The sequence below is a fragment of the Ursus americanus genome, chromosome 21 (genome assembly GCF_024610735.1).
Source record: "Ursus americanus isolate L20-20 chromosome 21, mUrsAme1.1.p, whole genome shotgun sequence".
NCBI classification, from domain to species: domain Eukaryota; kingdom Metazoa; phylum Chordata; class Mammalia; order Carnivora; family Ursidae; genus Ursus; species Ursus americanus.
Window position 1 is genome coordinate 24,341,317 of NC_142147.1, and position 20,163 is coordinate 24,361,479.

Here is a 20,163-nt window from a genome sequence, read left to right on the forward strand (position 1 = left end):
ACTCCATTGGATGCAAAATTCTAGGTTAGTGTGTTTTTTCTTTCAATATTTTAAATATTTCACTCTGCTCTCTTCTTGCTTGTATGGCTTCTGATAAAAAGCCTGTTGTAATTCTTATTCTCATTCCTGTACGGGTTAGCTGTTTTCTTTTCCCTTTGGCTTCTTTCAAGATTTTCCCTTTGTTTTTGGTTTTTTTTTTTTTTTTTTAAAGATTTTTTATTTATTTGACAGAGACAGCCAGCGAGAGAGGGAACACAAGCAGGGGAGTGGGAGAGGAAGAAGCAGGCTCCTAGTGGAGGAGCCTGACGTGGGGCTCGATCCCAGAACGCTGGGATCACGCCCTGAGCCGAAGGCAGACGCTTAACGACTGCGCCACCCAGGCGCCCCTGTTTTTGGTTTTCTCTAGATTCAGTATGGTAATATTATATGTCTAGTTTTTTGTTTGTTTGTTTTGTTCTTGTTTTTGGTGTTTATCCTGCTTCATGTTCACTGAGCTTTCTGAATTTGGGGCTTGCTGTAGGTCATTAACTTTGGAAAATTCTTGGCCATTTTTACTTCAGATATTTTTTTTCCTCTGTTCTCTCTTCTTCTGGAATTCCAGTTATGCGTATTTTGCACATTTTGAAATTATCCCACAGTTCTTGGACTTTTAAAAACATTCTTTTTGGGGGCGCCTGGGTGGCTCAGTCGGTTGAGTGGCTGCCTTCGGCTTCCGTCATGATCTCAGGGTCCTGGGACAGAGTCCTGCATTGGGCTCCCTGCTCAGCCGGGAGTCTGCTACTCCCTCTCCCCTTCCCCTTCACTCATTCTCTCTCTCTCAAATAAATAAATAAAATCTTTAAAAAAAATTCTTTCTTTTTGCATTTCCATTTGGGAAGTTCCTGTTGACATATCTTCAAGCTCTCTGATTGTCTACTGATGAACCCATCAAGGCATTCTACATTTCTCATATACTGTTTTGGATTTCTAGCATTTTCTTCTTTTTTTTAGAGTTTCCATATCTCTGCTTACATTATGCACCTGTTCTTGTGTGTTTTCTACTCTTTCCATCAGAGCCCTTAACATATCTATCCATAGTTATTTTAAATTCTCTGTCCATTAGTTTTAAAATCTGTGTCATCTCTGAGTCTGGTTCTGATGCTTGCTTTGTCTCTTCACACTGTTTTTCTTGCCTTTTAGCATTACCTATAATTTTTTAAAAATTTATTTTTTCTACAGAGAGAGAGGGTGAGAGAGCATGTGTGCACATGCATGCCAAGGGGGGAAAGACAGAGGGAGAGGGAGATAGAGAATCCAAAGCAGACTCCCTTCTGAGCATGGTGCCTGACTTGGGGCTTGATCCCATGACCCTGGGATCATGACCTGAGCTGAAACCAAGAGTTGGGCACTCAACTAACTGAGCCGCCCAGGCGCCCCTTAACATTACTTGTAATTTTTAATTGAAAGCTGGATGTGATCTATTGGGTAATAGGAACTGAGGTGAATAGGCCTTTAGTTTGGCGTTTTATGTTAATCTGGCTAGGAGCTGATTTGTGTTTAACAACTGCTTTTGTATTTAACTGTTGGGGTACCTGGGTGGCCCAGTCAGTTAAGCATCCAACTCTTGATCTCAGCTCAGATCTTTATCTCAGGATCATGAGTTCAAGCCCCATGTTGGGCTGCACACTGGGTGTGGAGCCTACTTAAAACAAAACAAAATAAAATAATTGCTGTAACTGTAGGTACCAGAGGCTTCAGATTTGTCTAGTGTCCTTGGTTTAGTGTCCCTTTTATCTTTGGTCTTCCCTAAGAACCCCTTCTTAAATAGAGTTCTCACCTTTCAGCTCTTTCAGCTTTAACCCAATGTTATACTGGACTCATGATATGGTGGGAAAGTAGCGGGGTGGGGGAGCATTGTGTAGTCTTATTAAATCTTGGTCTTTTAGAGGCGCCTGGGTGGTGCAGTCGGTTAAGCTCCGACTCTTGGTTTCAGCTCAGGTTGTGATCTCATGGTTGTGAGATTGAGCTCTGCATCGGGCTCTGCGCTCAGCACGGAGTCTGCTTAAGTTTTTCTCCCTCTCTCCCTGCTCCTTCCCTGTCCTGTGCTCTGTTTCTCTCTCAAATAGATAAATCAAAAAAAAAAAAACAAAAACCCAAAAAACAAAAAACAAGCCCCCAGTTTTTAATGGGTCTGTGTCTGTGGGTTGTGACCTTCACAAATGTTTATTAACTATTTTTCCCCCTTAGGTGAGACAGGAAGACTAGAAGGGCCTCAGGGAAATTTCCTTCCCCTAGTTAGGATAAAGCTCTGGTGAAGTCTTTTTCCCTAGAGAGTAGGCCCTTGTGGAGAACATTTGGCATATTTTACAGTGGTTACTTTTTCCCTTTCCATGCCAGAGCCAGGAGGGAATCTTTCTTGGCTCTTCACCAAGACAACCTTGTAAGGCAGGAAATTTTTTTTTTTTTTTCTGTTTTATCACTAGCACCAAAAACAGTGCATGGTATATAATAGATGCTCAGTAAATATTTGTTGAACGAGTGAATGAATACCTTTCATCCAGACCCATTAGGTTATTTTACATAGATGTGGGAAAATTTCTCAGACCTAAAATGATAATAACCTGATGACATTACTCTGAATAAATAGTCCTTAAATCTATTGTTTACTTATTGGGTTTTGTGGTGTTTTGTGAGTGTCTCTCTAATCTAAACCCTACCTAAAATGGGATTTTTTTTTAAAAAAGATTTTGTTTATTTATTTGACAGAGAGAAAGGCAGCGAGAGAGGGAACACAAGCAGGGGGAGTGGGAGAGGGAGAAGCAGGCTTCCCACTGAGCAGGGAGCCCAATGCGGGACTCGATCCCAGGACCCTGGGATCACGCCCTGAGCCAAAGGCAGACGCTTAACAACTGAGCCACCCAGGGGCCCCCTAAAATGGGATTGTTGCAGAGCAGTTCTTATGCTTTTTTGACTGCAACCTTTAGTAAGAAATGTATTTTGTATCATGATCCATGATATAAATGTCCTTTTATCTGGACAGACTTTTTATGAAATAAAACTTTCCTTTATGAGTGATGTACTCTTATATTTTCTACTCTGTTATATTTTATTTAAAAAATGCATTAAAAAATATTTTATTTATTTATTTGTCAGAAAGAGAGAGTGAGTGAGCATGAGCAGGGGGAGGGGCAGAGGGAGAAGCAGGCTCCACACTGAGCAAAGAGCCCATTGTGGGACTCGTGCCCAGGACCCTGGGATCATGACCTGAGCTGAAGGCAAATGCTTACCTGACTGAGCCACCCAGGTGTCCCTAAAAAAGTGTTTTTCAAGATTTACATAGAGGATAGGTTCAGAGGACAATATGTTTTTAGTTTTTTTAAAAGAAATTTGGGTAAATCTACCACAGTTCGTTTTGGTTTTCCCCTTTCCCTCCCAGTAAATCCATTACTCCCTTCAATAATGAAATTCTTTGTGTGTCTGTAACCTTTGTTGATACTTTATTTATTTATTTTTAAAAAGATTTTATTTATTTATTTGACAGAGATAGAAACAGCCAGCGAGAGAGGGAACACAAGCAGGGGGAGCGGGAGAGGAAGAAGCAGGCTCATAGTGGAAGAGCCTGATATGGGGCTCGATCCCATAACGCCGGGATCACGCCCTGAGCTGAAGGCAGGCGCTTAACCGCTGTGCCACCCAGGCGCCCCTTTGTTGATACTTTAAACATTGTTCCCCTTCCTCCTCTTTCCTGTCCTGGGTTTATGCTAACTCAGTTTTTGGGGAGTGATTTGGATGCAAACATTTCCCATTGCTATTAGCAAGGGAAAAAATTACTTGAGTCCATGTACAGTGTTGCTGAGATAGGTACAGAGTAAATTCTGGGCCTCAGGTTTCTTGAGCTTCCTGTAGTGGTTAGTGGGGATTGAAGCCTCACGTCCATTAGGGATCATGTCTCCTATGGGACCCTGAGGCAGAAGCAAAGAGGTTAAACATACTTTGGGATGGGATCTGACTTCTCTTCTCTACTAATGGTTACTTTTTTTAAATACATGGTTGGACGAGTCTTACAGTTCAAAATACCTACCTTGTAATGTGAAGGTGGTATTTTCCTGATTGGATCTGGAAAGAAGGACAGTGCCCCACATAATAACACTGATTATTGTTAATAAACACTGGGCCGTAATCATGAAAGATACTGGAGAAAGAAAACGTGTTATCTACTCTGTTTCTCCTGCTTTCCCAGTTGGCTTTCTTCCTTCTGAGCCTTCTTTAGAATTTATCTGATTGATTTTGTTTTGGGGCCATGAAGTATATAGATCAAGAGGTTTGGTCTTCCTCCCATTTAACAGGCCATGTGGGAAGTGCCAGTTTCATTCTCTTGAATTTTCTTGAGTTCAGGGCAGAGGCTAAAAAGAGTAAAGCTCAGGGAGGACATGCTAGTTTAAACTCAGTTGAGTTGCCTTAGGAAAGAGAGAGTCCCAATAGATGTAAAGATTTTTTAAAATATTCTTTTAATTTTTAAGTCTATAAATAATGGATTTCCTGCTTGTAGTGCTTTAACCTCTGTTACTGAAAGCCCTGAGGCTTAATTTGTAATCATTAATCTTTCCTTCATTATTCAAGATAAGATCTTCCCCCCCTTTTAAAATTATTGTTAAATTATGAGAAAGATCAAACATGTAAAATGGTTCAGAGAATAAGATAACGAACAGTAATAAAAGCCACCATCTGGATTTAATGAATATTAACATTTTGCCATATTTGCTTCAGAACTTTTTCTTTAAAAGATAAAATGTTGCAGATGCATTTGAAGTTCCCTTGGTCTCTCTCCTTACACCAATTCCCACGTTCCCTTCTGTGCTACCCCAGAGATAACTTCTGTTCTCACCTCGGTGTGGTTACTTCCCAGCCATGCTTTTAAACTTTTATTCCATTTACGTTTTGCCACAGCAATATATACAACCGATTCTGTGTAAGTTCAAATTCTGTGTGGGGAGGGGCAGAGGGAGAGGGAAAGAATCTCAAGCAGACTCCCCACTGAGCATGGAGCCCACCGTGGAACTCGATCTCACCACCCTGAGATCATGACCTGCACCAAAAATAAGAGTTGGACGCTTAACCAACTGAGCCACCCACGTGCCCCCAAGCAACAGGGTTTATTGACAGATTGAATGTGGGGTGTGAAAGGGAAAGGAGAAGCAGGGATGAGCCCCAGAATTTTGGCCTGAGCCACTGGTTGGAAGGAATTGTTATTAACTGAGATGAGGAAGGCTGAGGAGCAGGTTTCGGGGGGAATATCAGAAGATCAGTTTTGTCATTAGACAAAGAAGGTCTGAGGTTCAAGGGTGAAGTTTGTACTGGACACACCAACTTGGGATTGTCAACGAATGGCTGGTATTTAAAGCCATACGACTAGATGAAATAACCAGAAGACATGCGAGGCCTGGCTCTGGGACACCCTGATGGTTCGAGGTTGAGGAGGGGAGAAGGAACCTGCAAAGAGGCTGAGAAGGAGCAGCCTGAGAGGCAAGGGGAAACATCAGGCAGGTGTGATGTGTTAGAAGCCAAGGGAAGAAAGCATTTCAAGGAAGAGAGTGATCGATCCATCATGTCAGCTGCTGCCAGTAAGTTATATAAGATGAGGACTGAGAATTCACTATTGGACTTAAGAACGCAGAGGTCTGGTCTTAAGAACTTGATAACGGCAGTTTCCGTATCATATTCCTGTATGCTCCCTAGAACTTTTCAGAGGCTTCCATTGCTGCTCCATGTGTAAGATTGAAGTAAAATGCCTGTCACAGACTAGTCCAGAAAAACCAATCACTTAAAATTTTTTTGAACTGCATATACCTTATAAATAAGGCACATTGTTTTGTTTTGGCTAAAATCATCAAGTATAAAATTATTTGACTTTAGCTATGGAAAATGTCAAAATCAGTGTGACTTCATGGTAGCTACATTTCATCCTCACATAAAGGGTTTCCATTCTTAGAGGAATGTGGTGACTTAATAACCATGTTTTAAGGCTGAACAACTCTTCAGAATAGGAAGTTGGAGGAGAGATCAGAAAGAAATACAATGAAAGAAAGTGTTAATGATGTTGAATAGAATACGGCTTTCTTACTGTTTTTACAGTAGCAGTTCTCGGGTGGGGTCCTTGGACCTTTGTTGGCCCCTTGAGACTTAAAAGGTTTTGCAAGATCAAAACCGTTTTCACAGTAACTTTATTTGCCTTTTTCACTGTGATCACATTTGCACTGATGGTGCCAAAGTGAAGGTGAGTCAAACTGCTGTTGCCATCGTTGGAATCAGGGCAGTGCCACGAATCTGAGCTGTTGTCCTTCTATGCCTCACACAGCAGACTCAGTAAAAAGAGAACAAAAAGACCAGTGTCACTTAAGAATGTGCTTGACGAAGCAGTAAAAATTATTAATTTTATTAAGTCTCGACTCTTGTGCACGTCTTTTTTAATATTCTGTGTGATGAAATGGGAACTATGCCTACGGCACTTCTGCACACGCACGTATAACGGTTGTCTTGGGAAGAAACACTTATGTACGTGTTTGAATTGAGAGCTGAATTGCTTTTTTCATGAAATACTATTTTTACTTAAAAAAAAAACCGAACAAACTGAAGTTACTAGATTTGGGTATTTGGCAGACATTTTCTTGAAGATGAATGAAGTGAGCCTGTTACTTGAAGGAAAACAACGGACAGTATTTGTTGCCAATGATAAAAGATGAGTTTTTAAGTGAAAATTAGAATTTTGGAACACTTACATCTGCCACTAAGAGCTTGACAGTTTCCCAATACTTAAAGATGTGTTTGATGAGATCAGTGGTGACATTCACAAATGTGCTTTTTTCGATAGTGTATAATGAAACGTGTCAACATTTGGAATATCTACATAGCTCAGTAAACCAATATTTTTCAAATGACAAAGGACGATGTTACAAAATTGTATATGAGTAAAAGATCTGTTCAAAATGCAAGATAAACTTATGCTTCTCGCCGTGATAGAGTGACAGGGATGCCTGATGGCTGATGATGTCCAGAATGTGCTTATTGGCCATTCGTATATCTTTTTATTTATTATTTACTTATTTGTTTTTATTTTATGGAGAGAGTACAGGTGAGAGTGAGGCAGGGAGGGGCAGAAGGAGAGGGAGAGAGAAAATCCCAAGCAGGCTCCACACCCAGTGTGGGCTCTGGTCTTGATCTCACAACCCTGACGCCATGACTTGAGCCTAATTCAAGAGTCGGTCGCTTAATCGACTGAGCCACCCAGGCGCCCCTATTTGTGTATCCTTTGTTGATTTAAAAAATTGGATTTTTAAAAAATTGTGGAACTCTTTCTTTTTGAAAATGTTGTATTAGCCTCTCTCCTCTAAATGTTGATGTAATGGTTCTCCGCCCTTCCTAGGCTAGCAGAGACCTATCTAGGCTCTGTAGTCATTACAAGACAGACAAACTCCACCCTGACAAAAGTAGCACAAACTTGCTTGGACGTTTATATTTTCTTGGTTCGTCTCTTTCAACTCAAATATTAAAAATGGGTGCTGTTCTTCAGTCTCTTATCAGATATTCTCTAAACCTCCTGCTGTTTGTCTTACAGTTTTCCGGTGATGACATGGCATCCGCCAGCTCCAGCCGGGCAGGAGTGGCCCTGCCTTTTGAGAAATCTCAGCTTACTTTGAAAGGTGAGTGGCACCATGTGAAATGTTTACCATTCCAGGTCCAGCCCAGTCTATGGGGAAGAGGTAGAATTATTCCACACCTTGGTTTGAGAGCCAAATATTGTGAAATAGCTTAAAAGTGTAACTATTCATTCCCATAGGGTTACCGTGTAGCTGGAATTCTTTTTTTTCTTTTCTTTTTTTTTTTTTTTTAAGATTTTATTTATTTGACAGAGAGTGAGAGTACAAGCAGGGGGGAACGGCAGGGGGAGCACAGCAGGGAGAGGGAGAAGCAGGCTCCCTGCTGAGCAGAGAGCCTGACGTGGGGCTCCATCCCTGGACCCTGGGATCACTACCTGAGCCGAAGGCAGATGCTTAACTGACTGAACCACCCAGGCGCCCTATCTTTTTTTATTTTTAATATTTTATTTTTAAGTAAAATTTACACCCATCGTGGGGCTCAAACTCACAATCAGGGATCAAGAGTCGCATGCTCCACTGACTGAGCCAGCCGGGTGCCCGTATAGCTGGAATTCTTTTTTTTTTTTTTTTTAAGATTTTATTTATTTATTTGAGACAGAGAGAGATTGAGAGCGAGAGCACAAGGGAAGGGTGGAGAGGGGTAGAGGGAGAGTGAGAAGCAGACTCCCTGCTGAGCAGGGAATTGACATGGGCCTCCATCCCAGATCATGACCTGAGCCAAAGGCAGATGCTTAACCGACTGAGCCACTCAGGCTCCCCTATAGTTGGAATTCTTAAAAAAGAAGGATAAAAGGAACTTTTGGCAAAAATTGTTGAAAATGGTGATTCCTTCATGCCCCAGGGCCCTTTTCTGTTTATCCTCATTCCCTAGGTGATCTCATCCAACCTCATGACTTTATTTATTTATTTTTAAAGATTTATTTATTTATTTGAGAAAGAGAGCGCACGAGAGCACTTGCCCAAGGACACAGTGGGGAGAGGAAGAGGGAGAGAGAAACTTTAGTAGACTCCGTTCTGAGTGCAGAGCCTGATATGTGGGGCTCGATCTCATGATTCTGAGATTAGGCCCTGAGCTGAAACCAAGAGTCGGTCACTTAACCAACTGCACCACCCAGGCGCCCCCCAACATTGTGGCTTTAGATGCCTCCAATAATAAGATCACTGCCAAAATTATGTCTCTAGCCTAGGCCTTTCCCTTGATTGGTTTTTAGATTTTGTATCTCTAGTAGCCCACTTGTCATTCTACTTGAATGTTTAGTAACCATCGAAGCTCCTGGTTTTCCTTTATCATATCCTATATTTAGCCAGTCTGTCTTCAGAATGTATCCATCGTTCAGCCTCTTTGCACCACCCCCACTTTCCCACAGGCTGCCATCATCTCCACCCTAGATTAAGGCAGTAGCCTTCTAACCTGCCTCCCTGCTTCTGTTCTACTTCATTCTTTTGGTCACGTAGCAGGTGCGTCAAGGGCTGTCCATCTCAGCCAGTAAAAGCTGAAGGTCCCACACAATATGACCCCACCCACCACTCCCATTTCTCCTCTCTTGTTACTCTCATCTCCTACACTCTGCTGTGGCCATATGGGCCTCTTTGCTATTCATTGAATATCCCGAGCACACTCCCATCTCTGAGCCTTTGCACTTGCTGTTCCCTTTGAGTGAAATGCTTTGGGGCATTTGGGGCATACCTCATTTGCTTCCTTACTTTCTTTAGGTCTTTACTCAAAAGTCACCCTCTTCGACAACGCCTTCCTGATTCTCCCATCTGCAGCCCCCCCCCCCCATTCCTCATGTCTATCCCTTTCACTACTTTATATTTTTTTCTTAGCCTTGTCACTGGTTAACACAGTACATATTTTTTAAAAAGATTTTATTTATTTATTTTAGAGAGAGAGAGAGAGCAAGTGCGTATGCTCAAGTGGGGGGAAGAGCAGAGGGGGAGGGAGACGGACAAGCAGGCTGCGCTGAGTGCGGAGCCCAACAACTTGAGGCTCAACCCCATGACCCTGAGAGTGTGACCTGAGATGAAAATCAAGAGGTGGGCAATCAACAGACTGAGTCTCCCAGGTGCCCCAACACAGTACAGATTTTTTATTTTTTAAAGATTTTTTAATTTATTTATTCAACAGAGATAGAGACAGCCAGCGAGAGAGGGAACACAGCAGGGGAGTGGGAGAGGAAGAAGCAGGCTCCTAGCGGAGGAGCCTGATGTGGGGCTCGATCCCAGAACGCCGGGATCACGCCCTGAGCCAAAGGCAGACGCTCAACCGCTGTGCCACCCAGGTGCCCCAACACAGTACAGATTTTTTGTATTTCCTTTATTGACTGTCTCCTTCAATAGAAGGTAAACACAAAAATAGGGATTTTTGTCTGTTTTGGTTACTTTTGATACCCCAGTGACATAAAACAGTGTTGGACACTTAGTGGGCTGTCAATGAATATTGCTCAAATGACAGGAGGTTGCTTTGGTAGCCTTAGCTGTGCAGAAGAGTTGTGGGACTGAGAGATGCCTGGTGGCCCGGGAACAGCGCTCAGTATAAGAGCTCAGGCCTCTCTCAGGCATGGTCATTTGGAGGCAAAATTGTCTTGTCATTTTTTTAAATTATTATTTCTGAAGTGTAAATGTTATTCATTTCTTTAATCTGTTTTAAAATTGTTTCCTTTCCTTCACTCCTCAGTGCCCCTGCTTGGAGGAAACTAATATTACCAGTTTCTTGTGTGTCCCTTCCAAGATACATGAAAGGGGATATGGTTTTGTAATCTTGAGAGCCAGGTTGCCTTCCTTGGAATGAATACTCTTCTAGCAGTGCACGAGAGTGCCTGTTTCCCCACATCTTTACCGACACAATGTGCTGTCAGACTTTTTTTTTTAATTTTTATCTTCGCCAGTCTGATTGGTAAAAATAACTTGTTTTCTTTCTTTCTTTTCTTTTCTTTTTTTTAAAAGATTTTATTTATTTATTTGAAAGAGTGAAGGGGGAGGGGGAAGGACAGAGGGAGAAGCAGACTCCCCGCCGAGTAGGGAGCCCAATGCGGGACTCAATCCCAGGACTCCGGGATCGTGACCAGAGCTGAAGGCACACACTTAACTGACTGAGCCTCCCAGGTGCCCCAAAATAATTGTTTTCTCAGCAGAGTTTTATTTTACATTTCTTTAATTGTAAATGATGTTTAACATCTTATCCTATGTTTAAGGGAAATTTGGATTTCCTATTCTGTAGATTGTGTGTTCATATTCTCTGCCTGTTTCTTATTTACTTACTGATTTAAAAAAATAGTCTTGATACATTTTAATCATTTTTGTTGATGTCTCATGGCTGCTCTAGCCCTCTTGAGGAGGGAGAAACGTTAGAGTGAACTCGTTAGGGTTTTGAACTTGGAACTTTAGCTTTTACTACCTGGTCTAATAATTAGCAAGTCTAGGTTAAAACAGAAGCCTGCTCATAGAACCTGGTGACATAATGAAGTCCCTGTTTTGGGGCCATTTATTCAGGAACACATTTGACTTGTAAAGATTTCTCAGTGTGAAATTTTACTAATGTGGAATGAGCTAACTTGATAATACAGGTGCATCTGACTACATATGCATTTAACCTCTAGGGATTCTGTAATACCATTGAGGAAAATGATGGGGAGAAAGAGAAAAAGAGAAATAACAAAATAGATGGTGTGGCTGGTTCCTCCTCCTGTGTATTTCATCAAGAGAGCCTGTAGTGTAATTTAGGAGAGGTGACTATGCTGTTCCCTCTCTTTGCCTCAGTTCCCTTATGCCTCTCTATAATGCAGCCCTAGAGTTTTAAAATACACTTTTAAAATACAGCAAGGCCTTTAACATAAGTGAGCTATTTTATCTGATATTTAACTCAAGAAGCACTGAGAAACTGAACACTGAAAACCAGCAGAACAAAGCAAAAACTGGCTGGTGGGAACCTATTGAAAGACAATATATCAGACTCTATTCTGAGCTTCCTAAGAGCTTTTCATGGGTGCAATTTTGACCATGTGTCATTTTTTTTTTTTGCCTTATTTGTTAACTCTCAAAGCTAAATTCTATGTGAAGATGTGAAATTGGAATTTATATTTCATCAAAGAGTAAATAAACTTTGCAGATAAATCTGGTAGGATGTTGAGGCCTTTATTTTGGCTTGTGTTCTAAGAACAAGAAACTTTCAAAATATCATCCCACTGACTAACTGTAAGTTATGAAGGGGAAAATATATCTTGAGAGTGGAGTGACCTGACAGACCCTACATTAACTAGGCAATCAAATAGCACCCATAATAGGAGGACAACCTAGTGTGTGTAGTAGGACGCATACAACGTAACCTATGTAGTATTCTTGAGGAAAATGTTCACTGTGAATCACATCATGAGGAAAACAGTCAGAAAAACACAGCATTTGTGCATTATATGAGACAGCTGGTGGAAGTCTTTAAAAATCATTGTCAGGGAAAATGAAGGGAGAACATTCTAGATTTTAAAAGAGGAACAAGCAACCAAATGCAATTTGCTCATGCTGTTGGGATCCTGGATTGGGGGGAAGTAGCTCTAACAAGTGTGTTTGGAAGAATTGGGGAAAATTTGGATATGTAATGAATATCAAATGATGGAGTAACTAAATTTTTTTCAAGTATAATAACCGTGGTGTGGTTAGATGGGAAAATGTCTGTCTTTTCTTTTTTTCCATGCCTAGCATGGAGCCCAATTCGGAACTTGAGCTCACGACCCTGAGATCAAAACCTGAGCTGAGATCATGAGCCACCCAGGCTCCTGCTCTTCTTTCTTCCTTTTTTTTTTTTTTTTTTTAAAGAAGTTCTATGCTCATTATGGGGCTCGAACTCACAACCCTGAGATCAAGAGTTGCATGCTCTACCAACTGAACCAGCCAGGCACCCCTCCATATTTTGTTTTTTTAATGGAAGTATAATTAACATACAGTGTTATATTAGTTTCAAGCGTACAATGTTTAGAACATCCTTATTCTTTTTTTTTTTTTTTAAGATTTATTTATTTATTTGAGAGAGAGAGAGTCCAAGCAGGGGGAGCAGTGGCGAGAGGGAGAAGTAGGCTCTTGCTGAGCAGAGAGCCCCACATGGAGCTCGACATGGGGCTCGATCCCAGGACTCTGGGATCATGACCTGAGCCAAAGGCAGACACTTAGCCGACTGAGCCACCCAGGTGCCCCTAGAATGTCCTTATTCTTAAGAGTTGTATTCTGGAAGTATTTAGGGTTAATCAGCCATGATGTCTACAACTTTCAAATGGATTATCAAAAAAAAGTTTGTGGGTGTGTGCATAGTTATGCACATACATAGACATAGATATCATATATCTGTATCCTGTGCTATCCAATACGATAGCCACTATAGCCACACAGAACTATTTATGTTAAGATTAGAATTAAATTTAGGGGCGCCTGGGTGGCGCAGTCGTTAAGCGTCTGCCTTCGGCTCAGGGCGTGATCCCGGTGTTCTGGGATCGAGCCCCACGTCAGGCTCCTCGGCTGGGAGCCTGCTTCTTCCTCTCCCACTCCCCTGCTGTGTTCCCTCTCTCGCTGGCTGTCTCTCTCTCTGTCAAATAAATAAATAAAATCTTTAAAAAAAAAAAAAAAAGATTAGAATTAAATTTAAAATTTAAATCCTCAGTCATACTAGCTATATTCCAAGTGCTCAGTAGCCGCATGTATCTCATGGCAATGCGTTGGACTGTGTTGGCATAGATGTTTTCCTTATCACTTAAGTTCTCTTGAATAGCAATGATACAGGCGCAGACATAGGGAAAAAAACAAACACCCCAAAATATGTGGTGGGGCACCTAGCTGTCTCAGTTAGTAGAGCACATGACTCTTGATCTTGGGGTTCTGAGTTTAAGCCCACCGATGCAGGGCTCAATTCCAGAACCCTGAATCGTGACCTGAGCTGAAGGCAGATACTTAACCTACTGAGCTACCCAGGTATCCCGAAAAAAGGCATTTTAAAAAAGAAAGTGTGGCAAAATGGTAGTTGCTGCAGAGTATACACAATTACATATTGTCCTATTCTTTAACCTTTTCTGTAGATTGGAAACTTCAAAATAAAACCACCAACTGCAATATGTAATCCTAGATTGGGTCCTGGACCAAAAAAAAAAAAGTTTCTTTTCTCTTATGCTATAATGGACATTGATAGGACATTTAACAAAATTTAAATGAGATCTGTACATAAGATCATAGTTTTAAATGTTAAATTTCTCCATGTTGATAATTATACTATGGTATTATCAGAAAATGTCTTTGTTCTTAGAAATATACACTGAAGTATTTAGAAGAAGAGGGGCACAGCATCTAAAACTCACTCTCAAAGTTTCAGGAACAGATGTGTATGTGTATGAGAGAGAATTAGGGAAGAGAAAGAATAATAAAGGAAATAAAGTAACAAGTTAATATTTGGTGACTCTTAGGTGACAGGTGACCCTTAGGAATTCTTTGTATTTTTGTTGGAACTTTTCTAAACATCTGAAATTATGTCAAAATAAAAAAGAAAGCAAAGATACCAAAAAACCCCCCCGCCCCCCAAAACAAAAAATAAACCCTCAAACAAATAAAAAAAACCTAGGGAAAAGCTAGAGGGACAAAAATGGAGACATTATAACAGAGTTCTGAGAATTGGCCTGGGAGCTCCCTGATTTTGGATATGTTATTTCACCTCCCTGTACCTTACTTAATTGGCCCAACTATTAAATGAAGGGTTTGAACTTGCTGATTTCTTTTTTAAAAAATTTAAATGCAATTAATTAACATATAGTGTATTATTAGTTTCAGAGATAGAGTTCAGTGATTCATCAGTCTTATATAATACCCAGTGCTCATCACATCACGTGCCCTCCTTATGAACTTGTTGATTTCAAAGAAACTGTCTAGCTCAAAATGATAGGACTATAATTATAACTAGTCCTCCCTCCTTCCCCTTTTTTATAAGGCTCTGTGTGCAGAGCTACTCTCGCACCACCAGGTGGCCTCAGTTAACGTTGGTCTATGTGGAAAGTATTTTGGTTTTCTGCTCTGGACCACGTTTCCCACCACCACAACCTATTTCTCCTGGTACCGTCCCCTATTGCTTCTGAATCTTAGCCACAACTTTTGCTGCTGTTGTTCTTTGGCATGCTCTCTACTGTTCTTTTGGGTCAGGAAAAGGCAGGTATTGCTAAAAGAATCCGGAGGTAGGTTTGTCCTTTGTCAAGTTGTGGACCCTTATAGGATTCTCGCCTCTCAGAAGGGTCTGGGAGGGAGAGGTTTACTAAACCTGTCAGAGAGGAGCTCAGGGTTGCCTCATGGTTAAGAAATGCATCATATGCTCTGATCTGGGGCATGGGATGGAGGACATCTTAGGTGTGTTCCATCCCAGTGACCTGGAGTTTCCACCATGGCTAATACATGCTCTAAGAGATGCTTGCATACCTGTTCAGCTTGGCTTGCTGGTACCAAATAAACATCAGAAATGCTGCCACATGAAGGATACAAATAGAACAGGAAATGCAGATGGCTAACAAGCACATGGAAAACATTCACCCTCACTAGTAATTGAGGAACAGCAATAGTACAAATAAGCAAAATCTGGTAATGACATACAGTGTGGTGAGGAGTCAGGTTGCCTGGGTGCACATCCTGGTTTGAAGCTCCCTAGCTCTGTCACCTGGGGCAATGACTTAACTTCCCCAAGCCTGCTTCCTCTTGGGTGACATGGGGGTGATGATACATTCCCTGCCTCATGGGTTTAAGGATTCATTGAGATGATGTGTGCATAGCCTAGTGTCTGTCATAAGCGCTCATTAAATCTTATCTAATTTATATGATCTTTTTTGTACCTCTCTGATTTGCAAATAGTGAAAAAACATAATACTCAGTGTGATGGTGGTGAAATGGATATATTGACATCTACATGGGTTTATCCTTTTTGCAAAGGAATTAAGAAGAATTTGAAGAAAAACTATTCATACCATTTGGAGGAATACTGAGAAATGCATGCAAATATATACATTCATGATGATTTTCCCAGAGTGAAAAATTGGAAGCAATCTATTAAGCACTGAAAGAATAGTTAACTAAATTATGGCATGTCTATGCAATTGGCTCATATTGCAGCCATTTAGAATTGATTTTGGAGGGAGAAGAATTCTTAAAGAATTGGGGGCATAATAGATGAGTCTGGAAAGTCTGGATTTGCCAACATCTTAATGATAATTATCCCAGTATTTTCAGGTTAGGAGTGCTTTTTTTCTTATGTTTCGTATTTTAAAAATATCCTCACATTTTTAAAAAAATCATTTTTTTAGGATAAGAAAAAATCCAAAACATTTTTTTTTAAAGAAACAAAAAGAATGAGAACATCTGCCACAGGGGGGCAGCTGGGAGCACTCTGACTCATCTTTGACTTTTCTTTCTTTCCTGTCCAGTGGTGTCAGCAAAGCCCAAGGTGCATAATCGTCAACCTCGAATTAACTCATTTGTGGAGGTGGCAGTGGATGGACTCCCCAGTGAGACCAAGAAGACGGGGAAGCGAATTGGGAGCTCCGAGCTTCTCTGGAATGAGATCATCATTTTGTAAGAGAAAGTCCCTTCTCTTTGCAGTAACGTGAGGGAAAGAGAGAAGGTGCTCCAAGGGGGTTGTGGGAGATCCAACTTTCCTGTGACACCTCTCACTCCTCTGCCTTTGGTACCCAAGGCACCTCTCCCCAGGTGTTTCTACATCATTGAGCTCACAGAGCGTTCATTATTAGCTAGATGGGCACAGGATCAGCTTTGTGGGGGAAAGAGTACACATGTGAGAGTCTTTCTGTTTGAGGTTTCCCCCCCTCCCTCCAAGATGTCAGCTGTAAGTTTATCTGTTTTCTTCTAAGTTGTAGGAGTGACCAATATGCTCGGATGTGATGAATTAAGTTTTTGTTTTCCAGGAATGTCACGGCCCAGAGTCATTTAGATTTGAAGGTCTGGAGCTGCCATACTTTGAGAAATGAACTGCTAGGCACTGCCTCTGTCAACCTCTCCAATGTGCTGAAGAACAATGGGGGCAAAAGTACGTATGATGAAGGGGTGGCTGACGTGATTCACTTGTGGGGGTGGGGAGAAGAATTCGAAGGCTTGGATTTCTCTCACACACCACAGATAGACCTGGTGATGCAGTTTCCTCCAGGACCAGGGTCTGCAGTGACTGTTCCCTGTGGATCCCGTTGTGGAGTTTTAGGAAGGCGAGAGCTCCTCTCTGCCTCTACTGAAGGATTCAGCCTCCTTTGTCCCCGGGCTCTCCTGGTGGGATGCAGTGATGTGTCCCCTTGATCCTTTCTGGAGGTTGAATGCTCTCCCTCTGCTCCTCTTTTCCCAATCTGGGAGACATGTGACATGTTGAATCAAACTGCCTCCAGCCTAAATCATTGCTCGCCTAGTCTGAGTCCTTGAGCAGAACAAAGAAGCTGCGTGTATTTATGTGTTCGTGTGTGTGAGTGGGGGGGGGGTGGTGTTACAAATAGTGCCTTGTGCTTAGTAGGCACTCAGTAAATGTTTACTGAATGTTGGAATGTGATGGAAGCTCTGTTTTAATTCTTCAGGGTGCCTCTGCTGCATGGAAATCTAAATCCTAATGTCTATTTATTGCTGCTTGTGGTCAGTGGCATAACCCATTGCTGTGGTTTCTGGACCCTCCCTCATAAAGCCTCTATTGAGAGCAGTACCATGTGTGGTGAGGGAATGCCATGGAAAGAAAGGCTCCTTTTTCTCTTGATGTCTGCTGTCTAGAAAATATTTTCTGAAAGTAGATTTAGCTTAAGAGAGATGTGGGGGTGGGAAGTGTTGAGTCCCTGGGAGAGCCCTGCGTTGACTCAAGAGTCTTTTCTTTCAGAGCCTGTCGCTTCTGACAGGCCACTCAAGTGGTGTTGGAGGCTCCTCTGGTCTTTCCCTTTCTGCTGGGCACACACAGATGTGGTGAACCCACTCCAGCTTCAGGAATTGGCCTCTCTCTTAATTCTGCAAGGAATTCCCTGATGGTTTATCTTCTGAGTTGGTCTTTGTTTTCCAAACTCTAGCATGCCTTTTATAATTTGATTATCAAGGAGGATTACATTTATTAGGTCATTTGGAAATATACTTGTGGACATTTTCATATTAGGATCAGCCACCAATATGACTGTTCTTTTTTTTTTTTCCTTCTTCATTTGCTCTGTCAACATACTTTTGCTTTTGATTATAAAAGTTCTTGTAGAAAAACTGGAAATTACACAAAGCACACAGACACACAAAGAAAATAAAATTCTCCTGTAAGCCACAGTACTTAGCGATAATTACTAACATTTTGATATATATTTTTCGGAGCCTTTTTTTTCCTGTGTGCAAATATAAATATTTAAGACATCAATGAAACAAAATTGAAACCATACGTAAGCATATTACATTGCAACGTGCCTTTTTCTCGTTAAAATGTATTAATATATCTTTTTTTTTTTTAAGTCATCTCTACATGGGGATTTTGGGGCTCAATATATCTTTATTTACATATTTATTTCTAATTGTGATATAATGCACTTAGCATAAAATTTACCATCTTAGCCATTTTTAAATATACAATATAATGGCAATTAAGTACGTACACATTATGCAGCTGTCACTACCATCCGTCTCCAGAATTTCAAACTCAAACTCTGTTCCCATCCAAAACTCATTCACTCTCTTCCCTCCACCCCCCACCATTCTACTTTCTGTCTCTATATATCTGAGTAGGTACCTCGTGTAGGTACATATAGTATTTGCCCTTTAAAAAAAAAAGTTTTATTGTTTATTTAGAGAGCAAGTGGGAGGGGGGCAAAGGGAGAGGGAGAGACAATCTTAAGCAGACTCCATGCTGAGTGTGGAGCCTGACATGGGGCTTGATCTCACACCCCTGAGATCACAGCCTGAGCTGAAACCAAGAGTTGGACACTTAACCGACTGTGCCAACCAGGCACCCCCCTCGATATATTGAAATAGCCGTAATTATTCTTCCAAAGTGTAGTTTTTGATGACTGCCTGGTAGTAGTCTTTCAGGTGGTTGTGTGACGGACACTGGGGTTGTTTTCAGTATTTTAATAGTCACAAATAATGCTATGGTAAACTTATATGTTTATAAATCTTTGTGCCCATTTTGATAATTGTGATAAATTATTGAAGTTGGGTTTGCTGGGTTTAAGAATTTTTCACATATTTGTGACATTGGACACATATTGCAAGATTACTCTCCAGAAAAGTTCTGCCAGTTTACCCTTGCATCAGCAGTGGTCAAGACTGCTGGTTTCTCTTACATGTTAGCCTTTATTGGATTTATTTGTAAAACAAAAGAAAACAAAACAAAACTTTTTGGGGCGCCTGAGTGGCACAGCGGTTAAGCGTCTGCCTTCGGCTCAGGGCGTGATCCCGGCGTTACGGGATCGAGCCCCACATCAGGCTCCTCCACTATGAGCCTGCTTCTTCCTCTCCCACTCCCCCTGCTTGTGTTCCCTCTCTCGCTGGCTGTCTCTATCTCTGTTGAATAAATAAATAACATCTTCAAAAAAAAAACAAAACTTTTTTTTTTTTTGCCTATTTGATAATTAATAGTATGCCAGATTTGCTTCATCTAATTTTTTTTTTTTTTGGTTGTAGTATTTCAAAGTAAATTATAGGTGTTTCAGTATTATATTTTAGATTCTTCAATGTGTATCTTATAAAAAAAAGGATTTAAATAAAAAACCTTAATTTTGTTACATAAATTAACCCATTTATTATAGGCTAGTAATGTTTCAGATGGTGGAGATTCTACTGGTCTCTCAATTCCTTTAGGTTCTGATGGCCGCTGACTTTACTGTAGGTCTGAGCCCCACCAGCCACTGTTTTCACGCAGGAACCACAATGCCAGATCCCTATAGCTCGTCTTTTCATCTTGGTTGTACCACAGAAAGGGCAAGTATGCTTGGCATGCTGGCTTATTTCAGTCTTTTTCACCATTTTCCTGTGAGAGACACCATAATGGGTCTTATATGTACCAATGATTCTGACCTTCTTGGTGCGTCTAGCCATGTCACCAAAGACTAGGTCTGAGCTCAAAGAGGAAGCAAAAAGGATATTTTCTTATATAATTACTATACCATTATCACACCTAGCAATATTAACATGAATTCCTTATTATCACCTAATATCCAGTTCCTATTCAATTTCACCATTGTCTCAAAGTGTTGTTTTCAAGTTGGTTTGCTTGGACCTGAATTCAGACAAGGTCTACTCATTGAATTTGGTCGTTATGTCTCTGAAGTTACCCCAGCTCCACTCTGCCTTTTGATGCTATGATTTATTGAAGGAGATTGAATGTTTTTAGAGTATGTTTATTGCCTTATTAATGTTCTTTGCTCATTTTTATATCAAAGTGGGCGTTTTTCTCTTTTAGTTTTGAAAGAGTTCTTTATATGTTAAGGACATTTCCCTGTGTCTTATAATTTGTATTTTTCCAGTTTTTCATTTGCATTTTAATTTTGTAGGTTTTTTTTTCTATTTTTCA

At 40.9% G+C, this 20,163-nt stretch overlaps 1 protein-coding gene across 1 annotated transcript in view; it reads left to right on the forward strand.

The window, feature by feature from the left end:
- Positions 1 to 20,163, forward strand: part of WWP2 (WW domain containing E3 ubiquitin protein ligase 2) — a 142,872-nt gene that overhangs the window by 15,214 nt on the left and 107,495 nt on the right. Inside the window, exons 2-4 of the mRNA XM_087870545.1 lie at positions 7,592 to 7,676; positions 16,064 to 16,211; positions 16,562 to 16,683. Coding sequence (XP_087726671.1) covers positions 7,607 to 7,676; positions 16,064 to 16,211; positions 16,562 to 16,683 — 340 coding nt within the window. The 5' untranslated portion in view covers positions 7,592 to 7,606. The remainder of the gene's footprint in view (positions 1 to 7,591; positions 7,677 to 16,063; positions 16,212 to 16,561; positions 16,684 to 20,163) is intronic.